Source organism: Mastigoproctus giganteus, chromosome 6, assembly GCF_048544385.1.
Source record: "Mastigoproctus giganteus isolate SK-2022 chromosome 6, ASM4854438v1, whole genome shotgun sequence".
Taxonomy (NCBI): domain Eukaryota; kingdom Metazoa; phylum Arthropoda; class Arachnida; order Uropygi; family Thelyphonidae; genus Mastigoproctus; species Mastigoproctus giganteus.
The window spans coordinates 166,145,622-166,161,241 of record NC_143580.1 but is presented as its reverse complement, the minus strand read 5'-3'; the positions used below and the strand labels follow the sequence as shown (position 1 = coordinate 166,161,241).

At 37.0% G+C, this 15,620-nt stretch overlaps 1 protein-coding gene across 4 annotated transcripts in view; it reads left to right on the top strand.

Annotated features, from left to right (window-relative positions):
* LOC150084726 (cytoplasmic dynein 2 light intermediate chain 1) overlaps positions 1 to 15,620 on the top strand; it is a 245,046-nt gene that overhangs the window by 117,796 nt on the left and 111,630 nt on the right. For 3 of the 4 annotated variants that reach the window (XM_090376577.1, XM_090376576.1, XM_090376578.1), the window contains one exon: positions 5,226 to 5,383. In XM_090376577.1, coding sequence (XP_090232703.1) covers positions 5,226 to 5,383 — 158 coding nt within the window. Of the gene's footprint in view, positions 1 to 5,208; positions 5,384 to 15,620 lie in introns of all 4 variants that reach the window. The other variant, XM_090376579.1, reaches the window with a different exon arrangement.

The following is a 15,620-nucleotide window of genomic DNA, read 5'->3' as shown; positions in this document are numbered from 1 at the left end:
AGCTTATAAATTCTATACAGTGGGACCATCTGATGATGTTACAAATAACAAATTCTAAATGTGAAGCATTCAGATAAGTAATCATAGTAATCTGACATCCATTCCAGGCTTAGACCTAAAAGGATGTCAGATGAACTGATGAGACATGTGGTAGAAAAGAAAAATACATGGAATTCATATAAATTATTAAATAATAACGAAGCCTGTGGTAGGTATGAACTAGTCCTGTAAGTAAGTCACAAAGGAGGTTAGGTAAGCTGAGGAAAATTACAAGAAATCTCTGCAAAGAATACAAAGAAACAGAGCAAAAACGTCTTTACTTATATTAACAGAAAGAGTTTAATCACATTGGTCCACTTGATGTTGATGGTTTAACTGTTGATGATCCCGCTCAGGTTTCTGACAAACTGAATAAGTATTTTGCATCTACATTCACCCCCATGAGTTCTTTAGGGAGAGGGAAGCCAGAAGTTCATTAAAATCTGACAGGGAGTTAAATTATTTTGTGATAACTCAGAGGAAAGTGGAAGAGAAATTATTGAAGCTTAACATAAAAAAAATTCCTGGGGTGGATGGGATCTATCCAGTTATATTAAGGAAGGCAGCAAGGGAGGTAAGGACACCTCCCTTGCTGCCTAATGACATAATTATGAGAGCACCTTTGGATTCGGGGAAGAGGGAATCCCTATGGACTGGAGATGTGCATATGTATTTCCATTTCACAAAGGGGGGGGGGGAGTCAAAAGGTGACATGAGTAATTACAGACCTGTTAGCTTAACTTTTGTTCCAGGGAAAAATAAGGGAGATGCTGGGTAAAAAAGTAATGAAGGACCATCTAGAGAGGAATGGAGGTATACTTCAGCCACAACATGGATTCATTAAGGGATAAACTTGTGAGCAATCTGGTTGGATACTGTGATGCATTAACAAAGAAACTCAATGTAAAACAAACCAAGGGTTTACTGTAAACCCCTGGCTTTTAGCCGTGAAGGGTATTGTGTACGGCATGTGTGTTTGTATGCAATAAAGAGCTCTTCTTCTTCTTCTTATACTTCAATTTCAGGTAAGCTTTTTATACTGTTGTACATAATAGACTCTTGTACAAATTGGAGCAGTGTGGCATTAAGAACAAGTTACTGCTATAAATAAAAGAATGGTTGAGTGGAACATGACAGAGAGTTGTTATTAATGGGCACTGCTCTTCATGGAGTTATTAGTGAACAAACTCGCCAGAGTTCAGTTCTGTGCCTATTGTTGTATCAACATCCCTACTAGCTGGATATCATCATCATCATCATCAGCCATTTTCAATCCACTGCAGGATGAAGGCCTCTCCAGCAACTTTCCAGTTCCTTCTGTTTTGAGCACTGGCCATCCATTTACTACCCAAAAACTCATGAATTTCATCTATCCATCTCCGCCGTTGTCTTCCAGGTTTTCTTCTAGCTCCTCTTGGGTACCATTCTGTTATTTTCTTAGTCCATCTGTCATCATGTCTTCGAGATATGTGTCCTGCCCAAGACCATTTTAGTTCTTTAGTTTTGATAAGAATGTCCATTACTTGAGTTTGCTGCCTAATCCATGTGTTTCTCTTCTTATCTAACAGTCTGATTCCCAGTATAATTTGTTCCATTCTTCGCTGTGTAGTTCTCAGCTTCTCTTCCATTCTTTTGGTGAGTGCCCAAGTTTCACTTCCATAAGCCATGGTGGGGAGTATACATTGATTCATAATTTAAGTTTCAGACAAACTGGGATATTGCTCTTCAGTATGTGACTATATTTCCTGAATGCTATCCATCCAAAATTTATTCTTCTCTTGACTTCCAGCCATTTATCATTATTACAGCTAATAACTTGTCCCAGATAAGTATATGACTCCACCTTTTCAATTACTGCTCCTTCAATCATTATTTCCCTTTCCGTGGCATACTTGTTCATCATTACTTTTGTTTTAGCCATATTCATCTTTAGTCCAAAATCCTTACTTACTGTGCATAACTGATTAAGATTTTCCTCTAATTCTTTGGGATCGTGGCTTATGACCACAATGTCATCTGCAAATCGTAAATGATTTAGGTACTCTCCGTTCACAGTGACTCCTTTCTGCGACCAGTCTAATCTTCTGAAAGCTTCCTCAAGGGCAGCAGTAAACAGCTTCGGAGATATTGTGTCTCCTTGTCGAACTCCTTTCTCGATTTTAAATTTCCTGCTGTCTTTGTCTAGTCTAATAAAGGAGGTAGCACTCTCATATATTTTCTTCAAAATCATAATATATGGGGTATCTATGCCTTGTCTTTCCAGTGCCCGAAAATTGCCTTATGCTGTATGGAGTCAAATGCCTTTTCATAATCCACAAATGCCAGGCATAATGGTGTTTTATATTCATTTGCTTTCTCCATTAGCTGTGATATTATGTGAAGGTGATACATAGTTGAGAATCCTGTCCTAAAGCCAGCTTGCTCTTTTGGTTGATTCTCATCAAGTATTCTTTCTAATCTGTTAGTAATGACCCTTGTAAACAACTTGTAGATGTGGGATAAAGCTAATTGGTCTATAATTTCCAATTTCTGATTTATCTCCTTTCTTATGCAGCAAAACTATGATTGCATTATTCCACTTCTTAGGCATCACACCTTTTCTAATGCACTTTGTGAAGAGCCTTGCCAGTTTTTGTGTTGTCTCTTCCTCCCAATTTTAACAACTCTACAGTAACTTCATCTTCCCCTGGGGCTTTCTGATTCTTCATTTTCTTCAATGCATGTTCTACCTCATCAGGAAGAATATCGGGTATGTCATATGTGTTGCTAATTTGAGATCCATCTTTCCCACTGCTGGCATCATTCCCTCGCTCCTTGTATAATTCTCTATAGTAGTCTTCTGCTATTTGAATTATGCCTTCTGTGCTGTTTATAAGTACACCATCGCTATTCTTCAGTTTCAGTATCATTTGTCTTTCTGTATTACTGCTCATGGCTGCTGATTTAAATCCTTTGTTTTCCCTTAATGCTTGTTCTACTTTTCTTGTGTTAAATCTTCTTATGTCCTCTCTGAGTCTCTTTCTAATGGCTTTGCATAACTCAGTATACTCAATTTTCTCCCTGTCAGTGTTTTTCTTGCTCTTCATTTGTCGTCTTCGGTTCATCATGACAAGTGTTTCTTGACTAATTTTTTCTTCTTTGGATTTCTTTTTCCCTATTGGTTTCTTGGGCTTTATCACTTTCAGAAAGTTGTAATATTCCTCGTTGATATCTTGATCCTGAGCAATCTGCAGAAGCTCAAACTTTTTCTTAAGTTCCAGTACATACTGCTTTTTCTCCTCCTCTGTTATCTCAAAGACCTTTGTATTATTTACTCGAGTCAGTTTTTTCCTTTCCTTTCCTACATCTATATCAAGTGTACATCTTACCATTCTGTGATCACTTCCAACATTTACCTTATTCAGGACAGTAACATCATTCACAATATATCTTCTGTTAGTGAGGATGAAGTCGATTTCATTAGTTGTTAATCCATTTGGACTCTTCCATGTCCACTTTCTGTTCACCCTTTTCTTGAAAAAAGTGTTCATTACTGACAGTCCTTGAGATTCTGCAAATTCCACAAGTCTTTCACCTCTTTTATTTCTTTCACCAATTCCAAAATTTCCTATAGTTCCTCTTTCTGCGCTGTTTTGCCTTTTTCCAACCTTAGCATTGAAGTCCCCCATAATAATAGTGTAGTGGGTTTTCTGCTCATCTAGAAGACTCTCAATTTTGGTGTACATTTCTTCAACCTCTTCATCATCATGGCTCGATGTTGGTGCATAAATCATTATAATCTTTAGCTTGTACCTCTTAGAAATCTTGAGTATTAGTCTTGACACCCTTGGTGATGTACTTTTGAATTCTAAAATGTTATTTTTCAAATCTTTATGGACCAGAAACCCAACTCCACCTTCACTCCTTTCACTGTTTCCATTGGTGTACAGCAGATTTCCACTTGATAAACTTATAAGTGATTCATTTCTTCTTCTCGTTTCGGCCAAACCGATGATATTCCCATTCACATTTTCTAATTCCTTTTCCAGCTCTAATATCCTGTCTTCAATGATGAGTGATCGTACGTTATAACAGGCCAAGTTCAGTTTCCATGCATGGCAGCCTGGTCGTACCCAGAGATTCTTAGCACCCTCTGCTTCCACTCTGATCCTCTCGCTGCCGTAAGAGGGCGAGTGAAAGCTGCTGGGGACTGCCGTAAGAGGGAGAGTGAAAGCTGCTGGGAAGCTAGATATATTCAGCTATAAAATTGAAGTCAGTTGGAGTCATGAGCATTAAATTCACTTGTGGAGAGATGCTTCAGTTAGTTATTTGTTTATAGAGCAGTGGCACAAGTTTTGTGTCAGTTTTTACTGCAACCTCATAATGCTTTATACTGCTTGCTCTACTATGCAGTTTATGAAGTAAGTTTATTCTCATCAAGATATGAAACTTATGAAATACTGTTAGGAAAGTGAAACCAGAGAAAGTCAGATATCAAAGAAAGAAATACAAAAAAATTCAGAAAGACTAGTCAAATTGGGAGGGAAGGGTTAGGGATAGCAAATGAATTTGGCAGAATGATTTAATATTTTGAGCCAAAGGACATGAAACCAATTAGGAGATCTCTGGCAAGGAATGTCAGAGTGGACACACAAGTATGCATAAGTGTTTGAGAGAATTAATTACTAAATTGAGAAATGTAGTCTAAATTAAGTCATTTCTATTTCACAATATTCGCTGCATCTATGTGTTGTGTAAACTAGAATTTTTAAAAAAAATCATAATTTTTAGGCTACTTTATATAATTACAAATCTCATTAAAATCTCAGAATTTATAAACAGTTTAGTATAATGATAATATAACAATAATGATTTTCTGTACCCTAAAGTCAATTAAAGGCACTTTAATTGACTAATTTATTTGCTTTATTATTCCTCAATAGTGAATGCTATCTTTTTCAAAAACATTTTTTTTTTTTTTTTTAAGTTTTGAATAGGACATTATTATTGTTTTTTTTAGCAATAACTTTAATAGTTATTGTTTTCTTTACCTGGATAAAAAATGAAAAAAAAATTTTATCCAGGTAAAGAAAATATTTTTAAATGTTAGTTGTAAACTTTGTTCATTTTTAATGATAACAGTGGATAAAGTAATTTTAGATTTTTCTATTTTGTTTCCACTTCTAACAGTGGTTTATATCTTTAAGGATTTTGATCCAGAGAAAAAGAAGATAATCTGCAGGTGTTTGCGATTTATAGCTCATGCAAATGGTGCAGCTTTGCATTTTATCAGTTTAAAATCAGAAAGTTTAATAAACAAAGGGAGAGTTATAATTAGCAGCCTAGCATTTGGATCCCCTTTTAGGTATCTATTATGTTATTTAAGTAACAGTGCACAGAAATCTATTAAATTTTTTGTATTTATTCTTGTGATAAAATATTGATGTACATACTTATATATTTATATTGTGCTTGTCAGGGTAATGGATCCATTTGCTAAAAGGGCAAATTTTTAAGATAAGATTTACAGTACTTTTTCTGTAACATTAGTCCCTCAAATTGTGGATTCTTTTGCCTTTATGTTGTGGTATCAACTACTTTCTGTTTGAGCAGTGTAGCTGTTATATATTTGTATTGTATTGTCATCATCTTAACAGCTGTTTCAATGATTATTACTGTCTCTCCTCTTGAAGATTGCAGTGTTCTATGCACTCATTAGTCACTGAAATTGTGTTCTGCATTTGTAAACTGATAATTGTACATAGATTGAGAAAATGCTATAGTTTATCAGAGTTTGATTTTTGCCTGGAGTATGGGCTGTTTCCCCCCCCCCCCCAACAATCAGAATGTAGAGTGAACTGTGACTTATGAAGAATTAGTAAACTAGAGTAAGACAACTAGTCATCATAAATGATGTGACAGAAAGGTGAAAATGGATGTAAGGAGTGAGTAAAGGGTGGAACATTTAATCCTTTTTTAGAGTGAACAGCTGGATCTGTGTTTTTTATGTGTGTGTGTTCTCCGGGAGTATATGTAGGTCTGAGTTTCTGAAGGTCATTTCATATACACTTCAAATGTGTCTGTTTATTCCAGAGAATTGTATTGAAATTTTTCCAGTCTGTGTTGCCATCTCTTATCTGTGTTTCTAATTAATAGTAGATACAATTTTAATAGATGGCAGCACAAATAGCTTCGAAATCAAAGGAGGACATTATACCTGTCAGAAATTATTATCCAATTTTGGGTTGCAAAAGCCAAGATTCTCTGTGATTCAGATCTAGAAATTGATGAAATCAAATTGTGATACATAAATAGATGTAGAGAATATTATTGCTTCAAATAAAAAGTAATGACAAGTTTTTTTTATTTCTTAAATTTTTTTGAAATTCTGCTCTCATTTTTTACAATAATTTTGCTTTAATGATGGACAGTAAAGTTAAATAAGAAGATAGTAAAATAAGAAGAAATTGAAACATTTATGTTGAATGTGTCCATTTTTTAAAAAACTTCAAAATTTCACAAAAACCTCATTCCACAGAGTCCCTATCAAAACTCTATACAGGATACCCACACACATTAAGGAAAGTCAATCATAAAAGGGTTATTGTATACCAGATAGGCCAGTGATAACAGAAATATCGTGGCATATAATGCTTCAATAATGCTATGCATATTATTATTGTTAGCCATATGGTGCAAGGAAGCCTGAGGCATTTGCTGCACCAGCCAAAAAAAAAAAAATTCTGAGTTACCCTGAGAGAGAGAGAGAGAAGAATGATGATATCCAGCTCAGGACCCTGGGTGTGCCAAGCGTATACTCACTAGTTGTGAGCCCCTGGAGTTAATTTAACTAGTTTCATGAGCATATTCCTTGGATAAGCAAGCTAAAGTTTGCTATACATTCCAAAAAAGGCCCGACATAGTTGATTGAGTGGTCAGGGGCGAGAGTGCATAGCACGCGTTCTTTAAGTGGACCGAGGTTCAAGCCTGTGACTATTAAATACGATAAATATTTGTATTGACGATTTATTGTAAACCCTACTGATTTGGTTGTCGTGCCAGAGTATAAACAGAAAAAAATAAAATAATAGCAATAACAAAATGATAAATTAACTAAATTTCTTATAAATTGTGCTTTGCAATTATATTAAAACATGTGACTTATATAATTTCATCATTTATAACATCAGTAGAATGTTAATCAACTTTGTGGGATGGGAGATAAACAGGAAAAAGAAATGTATGTCTATTACAACCAGTCATAACTGGCAGATATGTCTGGTTGTAATAGACATACATGTGATAGCTTCATTAGCAACAAAAGTGTAGAGTGTACCTCATCCAAAAGTGGTGGAGGTCAGGTACATAGATTTATAATGAATGAGGCTCTCCTGGTAATGTGCACATTTTAGCTCTTAAAACTACCTTAGCATGTGTGAATTCTAAATACATTTTCTGCCTGTACCAATTCTATATTTAAGATCAAAGCCATATAGAACTCTTTTGCATATCAAGGTTTATCAACAGTTAAATTTAACAGTAATGAAGTTGAACATGACATTCCCTAGATGCATAAATAGCGGTATGCAAAGTTACATATAACATGAAATATGAGAATAAATATTCTTATATTTCATGTTGAAAATCTGAAGATTTGTATAGACTTCAATAAAGTCTATAATTTGCATGGAAATCACCATGAAAAATATAAAAACATATTTTATTGTTGTTTAATATATTTTAATAATACATAATATTATGTTGATAAAAAAGCATAGGTTAGATGAATACTTCATTTAAAAAAAAATACTTTTTTCAATATCTAAACCCTGCAGTCAAGTGATTTCCGTATATTTACTCAGTATATACATGAAAAAATGGCTATTAAGTACGTATAAAATATATTAATATTAAAAATATATTCAATACAAAAATATTTTGCAAGCCAGGAACCTAACCCTCCTCTTCTCATAGAATTTATTGATCCAAATTAACCTTAATCTTCCCTATTGCAAACATTTTTAATAATATAACACTCACAATCAAGGAGGGTGTACTGCATTTGGTTTTTTGTACTTTTTTTGATGCCAGCATAATTAATTGCAACATGCAGTACCTTTTGAAGTTAGAATAAGGTATTTTGTAAGTTGTATGAGAGGTGTTTGAAAAGTTTGTGGCCTGAGTATGAAGGGTTTTATTTGAGGAATCTGGTGACATGTTACTTTTCAACATAGTCCCCCTTTGGAGTCAATACATTTTTGATACCCATGCTGCAATGCATTGATTCCAGCTGCAAAGAAAGCTTTCTCTTTGGCCTCCAGGAATACATCCACTTAAGCAATGATGTGCTTGTTGAAGGAAAAATGTATGCTAGCCATGTATTTTTTCAAATTAGGAAATAAGGAAAGTCTGATGGTGCTAGACCTGATGAATATGAGCATTAGTAGAGTAAATATGATGCAAGAAAGCAAGCTTATACAGCATCAGCCAAAAAAAAAAAAAAAAAACCTTCCCATTTCATCCATCTATTTACTCCAAATGTTTGTCTAGTTCTGCCTTAAATTTATTTAAGCTGTCAACTTCTACAATGACAGATGGAAGTTTGTTCCAGCAGTTGACCACCTGCTGGTTAAAGGGTCCTCATATATACAACTGTTTTTCCTCAATTTGAATTTATGTCCTCTCAGGCAATTAATCTAGGGAAAAACAAGAATCCCATCAGCATTGATGGGATTCATCAGCCAATCAATTATTTAAGGCTTTATATGCCTCTATCAGATCATCTTGGAGGTGCCTAGTTCTCCAGATGCTGCAATTTTCAGAACTTAAGCCTTTTTTCTTAAGAGCATCCCTTTGTTCCCCTCACCAGTCTTGTTGTCCTTCTCTGTACTCGTCGTAGCAGCTCTACATCCTTCCTAAAATGAGACCTCTAGACCTGTATACAGTAATAAAGGTGTGGTCTGACTATTGCCTTATACAAGGGGATAATCACCTCCTTATCCCTTCTAGAAAAATTGCTAGTATGAACCAGAGTTATAATGCTCAATACGTTCTACGTTGATATCAATATTTGTAAAAGAATAAAAGAAGTTTACGTCAATATGATACGTAAAACACTTCCTTATGATACTCTCCAGAAATTAAAATGAAAACAATTAAAAAAAAAATCAAAAATCTTACATTACAGTAAGAAATATAGTTAACAATAATTAAAAATCAAATGAGCACAATTAAAAATCAATTTAACACAATTAAAAATTAAGTAAAAAATTAATTTAATGAAAAGAATGCAAAACTAATTTATTTCTGAAGAGTATCATACAGAAGTATTCTACGTATCATATTGAGGTAAACTTCTCTTATTCTTTTACAAATAGAAAAATTACTGTATATCATGAGCAAGACACCATGAGCTACTCTTGCAGACTGTCTGCACTGCTCAGAAAACTTCATATCTGACTGCGCAATTAAGTCCAGATCCTTTTCATTCTCTACCACCTTGAGCACAGTGCCACACAGTTGATATGTTACTCTGGGGTTACTGCTACCCATATGCAGTACCTTACATTTGTCAACCACATGCTTCTTGATCAGTCCGGGGTTCGAGCCCGTCACCACCAAATATGGAGGATGCGGAAAGGTCAGGGAATGACCACCGCATATCCCGGAGCAATATGGCCTTAGTTGCTAATGTTCCTAAAAACCAAATAACAAACAACAACATTTGTCAATGTTAAACTTCAGCCCATCTGCTCAACATTTCTAGATCCGGATGCAGTAGCATATTGTCATTAGTGTCATTAACAACCCTGCCGCGCCTCCGTAGCCAGGTGGGAAGGAGCAGCAGTGCGTAGCACACGCTTCTTGATTAGACCAGGTATCAAGCCCGTCACCACCAAATACGGAAAGGTCAGGGAATGATCACCGCATATCCCGGAGCAATATGGCCTTAGTTGCTAATGCTCCTAAAAAGCAAATAACAACAGCAACAACTCTGCAAACCTTTGTGTCATCTGCAAACTTGGACTTTAAGCCTGATATATCTTCATCGGTATCATTAATAAATACAGAAAACAATGGGCCCAACACACCGATATGAACCCTGGGGGAATCCACTAATAACATTATTCCATGAAGAGCAATGTCCATTGGTTACTACTCTCTGTCTTCACCCACTCAACCAACCCTTTATCCATAGCAGCAATCTGCCCTTAATGCCATACTGCTCCAATTTGTATAGTAGTTTTCCATGTGTAATATCAAAAGCTTTCCTAAAATCCAATTATATGATATCAAAATTATTTTTTGCATCCAGTTCCTTTGTGACCACATCATAGTATCCAATCAAATAGGTCAGAAAAGATGTTCCGTTAACAAACCCATGCTGTGTCTGAACTATAACTGCAGTCTTGTCTAGATGAGCCTGCGGTGCTTCTTTAACCAGTGCCTCCATTTCCCTGAAACAGAAGTTAAACTAACAGGTCTGTAATTACTTGTGTCACCCTTTGATCCTCCTTTGTGAATTGGGGTCACATTTGCACATCTCCAGTCCATGGGGACCTCACCTGAGTCCAAGGAAGCTGTTATAATTATGGCTAAGGGTTTGCCTTCTACCTTTTCTGCCTCCTTAAATATAGGTGGATAGATCCCATCCACCCCAGGTGTCTTTCTTATTTTGTTATTTTTGGTTTTTTTTTTTAGGAGCATTAGCAGCTAAGGCCATATTGCTCCGAGATATGTGGTGGTCATTCCCTGACCTTTCCGCATCCTCTGTATTTGGTGGTGACGGGCTCGAACCCCGGTCTAATCAAGAAGCGTGTGCTACGCACTGCTACTCCTTCCCACCTGGCTACGGAGGTGCCGTCTTTCTTATGTTTAATTTCAACAATTTCTCCTCCACTTTGCTCTCAGTTATTACAAAATCATTTAGCTTCCTGCCAGAGTTTGATAAACGTCTGCCATTTTCCTTCCTGAATAACTCCTCATGTGTGAATGTAGATGCAAAATACTCATTCAGTTTGTCAGCTACCTGAGAAGGACCATCAACAATCAAACCATCGATATCAAATGGATCAATCTGATCATCTCCCTCCTTCTACAGAGTTCTTTACTTATGTAAAGAACTCTTTGCTGTTTTTCTTTGTATCCTTTGCCAAAGATTTCTTGTAATCTGCCTTCGCATGCCTCTCCTCCTTTGTGACTTGGTTACAGACCATCTTATATCTACCATAGGTTTCTGTGTCACCTGATAATTTATATGCATCCCATGTATTTTTCTTCTTTGCCATGATATGGGGGATGATCCAAGATTTCAAAGCTGCACCCAGCAGTACAGCCATGGTATGACAGATTTGTGAGCAGGCATGTTGTCCTAGTGAACAGGACTCTTTTCATGAGTTTTCCTCAGTGTTTATCTTTTATGTCTTCCTGCAAATGCTTAACAAGGTGCTGCATAATGTGCCTTTGTGACTGTCTGGCCTTTCTGAAAATAATCTGCTAGCAGCACTCAATCGGCATCTTAATAAGTTGATGCCATCACTTTTCCCATGGCCCCGGGTGCCAAGCGATTGTGACTGAGCGATTTATCTGTGCCTTATAGTGCAATTTCCAAAAAGTGATATATAGTTCTTTTGCGTTCTTCTCGTTAAGTAATCTATTTATTTTATAACTGCTCTTGCTACAAAAGTACCTGTACAGAGCAAGAAAGGCAAGCCACCTTTCTTTTTTCATAATCTTTATTACTAACCCCCTACTACTTCTCGCTTGGTCACACCAGGCACTGCTCCTGCCTCCCCGTGGCGGGGCCGGAAACCTTGGCAGAAAAGCTCATCTGCCAAGGGCGAAAAGGAGCAAAGATGGAGCAAAATGATTACCCATCTTTAGAGCTGACAAGCTCTCGGCCACATACTGAAATTGATTATGACAGTTCACAACCCAAGAGGTTGAAAACAAATTCAACAACAAAAGAGTTTCCTTCCTTTTTAATTTTACATTCACTTTCAGAACAACCTCTCAGCAAATTATCTCCTATCCTCATCCAGAAACACCTGGAGAGTATTGCAGGATCTCCGAAGACTGTGAAGAGGCTGCAATCTGGAGACCTTCTTTTAGAAACAACAAAAAGTAGACATTCAGAGAAACTCTTACAACTTTCAAATTTTGCTGGGATACCAATTAAAGTATGTCCCCATGGTACCTTAAATACATCCAAAGATGTGATTTCTAGTTGGGATCTGTTGAATGTGACAGAGGATGAATTAACCGAAGAACTTCACGATCAAAATGTTACTGCATCAAGAAGGATCATGATGCAGTAACATGATCCTTCTTGATGCAGTAACATCAAGAAGGATCATGATTAAAAAAGACAATAACCTTATGCCTACCAGGAATATCATTCTTACATTTAATTCCCCAAACCTACCATCAACAGTAAAAGCTGGCTATCTACTTTGCCGTATTCGCCCGTATATACCCAATCCCTTGAGATGCTACAAGTGCCAAAAGTATGGTCACTCTCAGACAACATGTAGAGGAAACCCATTTTGTCCAAACTGTGGATCTTCCGATCATACTCAGTCTGAATGTTTGGTGACAGAAAAGACATGTCCCAACTGTAAAGGTAACCTGCATATTCTAAAACTTGTGAGAGATGGAAAACTGAGAAACAAATTGTTAAATATAAGGTTGAGAACAAGGTAAGCTTTCAAGAAGCAAGGAAAATAATTGCTCCTACCCTGCCCAAACGTACCTATGCAAATGTTGCACAAAAACAACAGTGTCCACCCAAACTGAAGTTACCTACCCCTCAAACATATCAATCTCTGACTGTGCTCGAGCTCTCCTCTCTCATCAACAGTCCAGTAACCCCAAGCATTCAGACCAGGCAAGTAACACTGCTCTTACAATACCAGCGACATCTCCTACTCTACAGGAAGATCCAATATTAGAAATTCATGCCGAAGAAGAAGAAATGGACACTGGTCGGCCAGTTTTCCTAAAAAAAGACAAACAAAAATTGGAACGTCATAAGCCAGTCACCTTCAAAAAGCAGTCAGATACATCTCAAACAATTAAACACAAATAATGGCCTTCATGGTACAATGGAACTGCAGAGGCTTTCGTTGCAACACAGATGATATTCATAATCTAATTAACCAGTATTCTCCAGTTGCTCTCTGTCTCCAAGAAACTTACTTAACCTCGCAAATTTCTCCATCGATAAAGAACTACTGCCTTTATCGAAGAGATCGCAATACAGCAAATACTGCCCACGGTGGTGTAGCAATCCTGATAAATTCAAAGATCCCAACTAAGCATATCCCACTTCGAACTGAAATAGAAGTTGTTGCGGTTCGTATAACTCTCCATATTGCAATAACACTAGTCTCAATCTATTTACAGCCAAACCATACTTATTGTTTAAAAGAACTTGAAGACCTCCTCATACAGGTACCTCCACCTCTCTGTATATTAGGGGACTTTAATGGGCACAACCCCCCTATGGGGTGCTTCTAAATTGGATACATGTGGTCGACTCATTGAAAGACTTTTAGATGCACTAAACCTTGCCATACTGAATACTGGCACGCACACTCACATTCAGCTCCCAACTTGACATACTTCAGCAATAGATCTTTCCATTTGTTCTCCAATACTGGTCCCGACCATAGAGTGGTATGTTATAAGCGATCCTATGGGCAGTGATCACTTCCCAATCGTATGCAAGGTATTGATAGCACAGACTCCTTTAACTAAACCCTGCAGGAAATGGAAATTTACAAGAGCAAACTGGGCAAAATTTCAGTCATCAATCTCTTTCGATGAGAAAAAAATCCGTCTCCAGCGTATTGATGATGTGAAAGATTACATCACATCGCATCTCTTAAACGTGGCTAAAGATACAATACCATTATCAAATCCACCGGGCCGTAAGCATTATAATTATTGGTGGAATGAGGAATGCACCAAAGCAAAAAAAGCAAAAAATAATGCGTGAAATTTGTTTCGGCAATATCCAATCATAGCCAATCTGATAAATTATAAGAAAGTAAGGGCAAAAGCACGCTTCATACAGAGGCAAGCCAAAAAAGAATCCTGGACTTGTTTTGCATCAACAATTAACAGAAATACTGACAGCAAATTAATCTGGAAAAAAATTAGACAGCTTTCTGGTAAGTTTCCAACCATACCCTCTCCAGTCCTCTCCTGGAATGGGCGAGATTTAACTAGTCCCTCGGATATAGCTAACGCTTTGGGCAATACTTTTTCTGAGATCTCAGCAACATCAACTTATACTACATCTTTCCAACAAATTAAAAACAGTCGAGAACAGTATTCTATTAACTTCCAAACTGCCCTCATTCTACCATATAACAAACCTCTACAATATTCTGAATTATTGCATGCCATTAAAACAGCTCGTAATGGTGCCGCCGGACCAGATGGGATCAATTATATCATGCTGCAACATCTTGATGACAAAGCTTTGCGCCTCCTCCTGGTCTTTTACAACCATATTTTTTTAGAAAAAACTTATCCAGCTTCTTGGCACCACTCTATTGTTTTGGCGTTCCTGAAGCCTGGAAAAGATCCAACCGATCCCCATAACTATAGACCTATATCTCTGTCAAGCTGCCTCAGCAAAATCCTTGAAAAAATTGTCCACAATAGACTCGTCTGGATCATAGAGTCACAACATCTAATGAGCAATAGTCAGCATGGCTTTCGACAAAACAGATCATGCTTAGATCTCATGATCAAGGCTGAATTGGCCATTCGCAATGCGTTCGTTAAACACGAGCATCTGGTAATGGTTACTATAGATATACAGAAGGCCTTTGACACCACCTGGCGACATGGCATACTTAGTGATCTTTATTCTCTCGGTCTATGGGGAAACCTTCCCATATTTGTACAGAACTTCCTATAGACTAGATCGTTTCAAGTAAAATACCAAAATGACCTCTCTACAACTTTCATTCAGGAAGAAGGTGTTCCTCAGGGATCTGTGCTGAGTGCCACTCTTTTTGCTCTTAGAATCGATTCCATCACTAAACAGCTTCCAAACACAGTTGAGTCATACCTTTACGCGGATGACCTTTCCATTTCCTGTCATTCCCAAAGCATGAGATCAATTGAAAGGCAGCTTCAGATATCACTGAATAAAATACAACAATGGGCCAACCTTAACGGCTATCGACTCTCACAACAGAAAACAGTTGCTATCCATTTTTGTCGACAACGCAAACTCCATCTGGATCCTGAACTCCAAATTTCCAACGTCTCCATCCCAGTCAATAGTAACATCAGATTTCTAGGATTAATCCTTGACAACAAATTAAATTTCTTAGACCATATTAAAAATGTATGTACTTCCTGTTTAAAAAAGTTAAATATACTCAGAACTTTATCTGCCCTAACATGGGGTGCAGATCGCACCTCCTTACTTCTACTATACAGGGAATTAATCCGATCCCGTCTCGATTATGGTGCTCCTGTCTATGATTCTGCCAGAGCAAGTGTTTTGCGCTGGCTTGATCCAGTTCAACACAGTGCTTTGAGGATTGCACTTGGAGCTTTCAGAACATCACCAGCACATA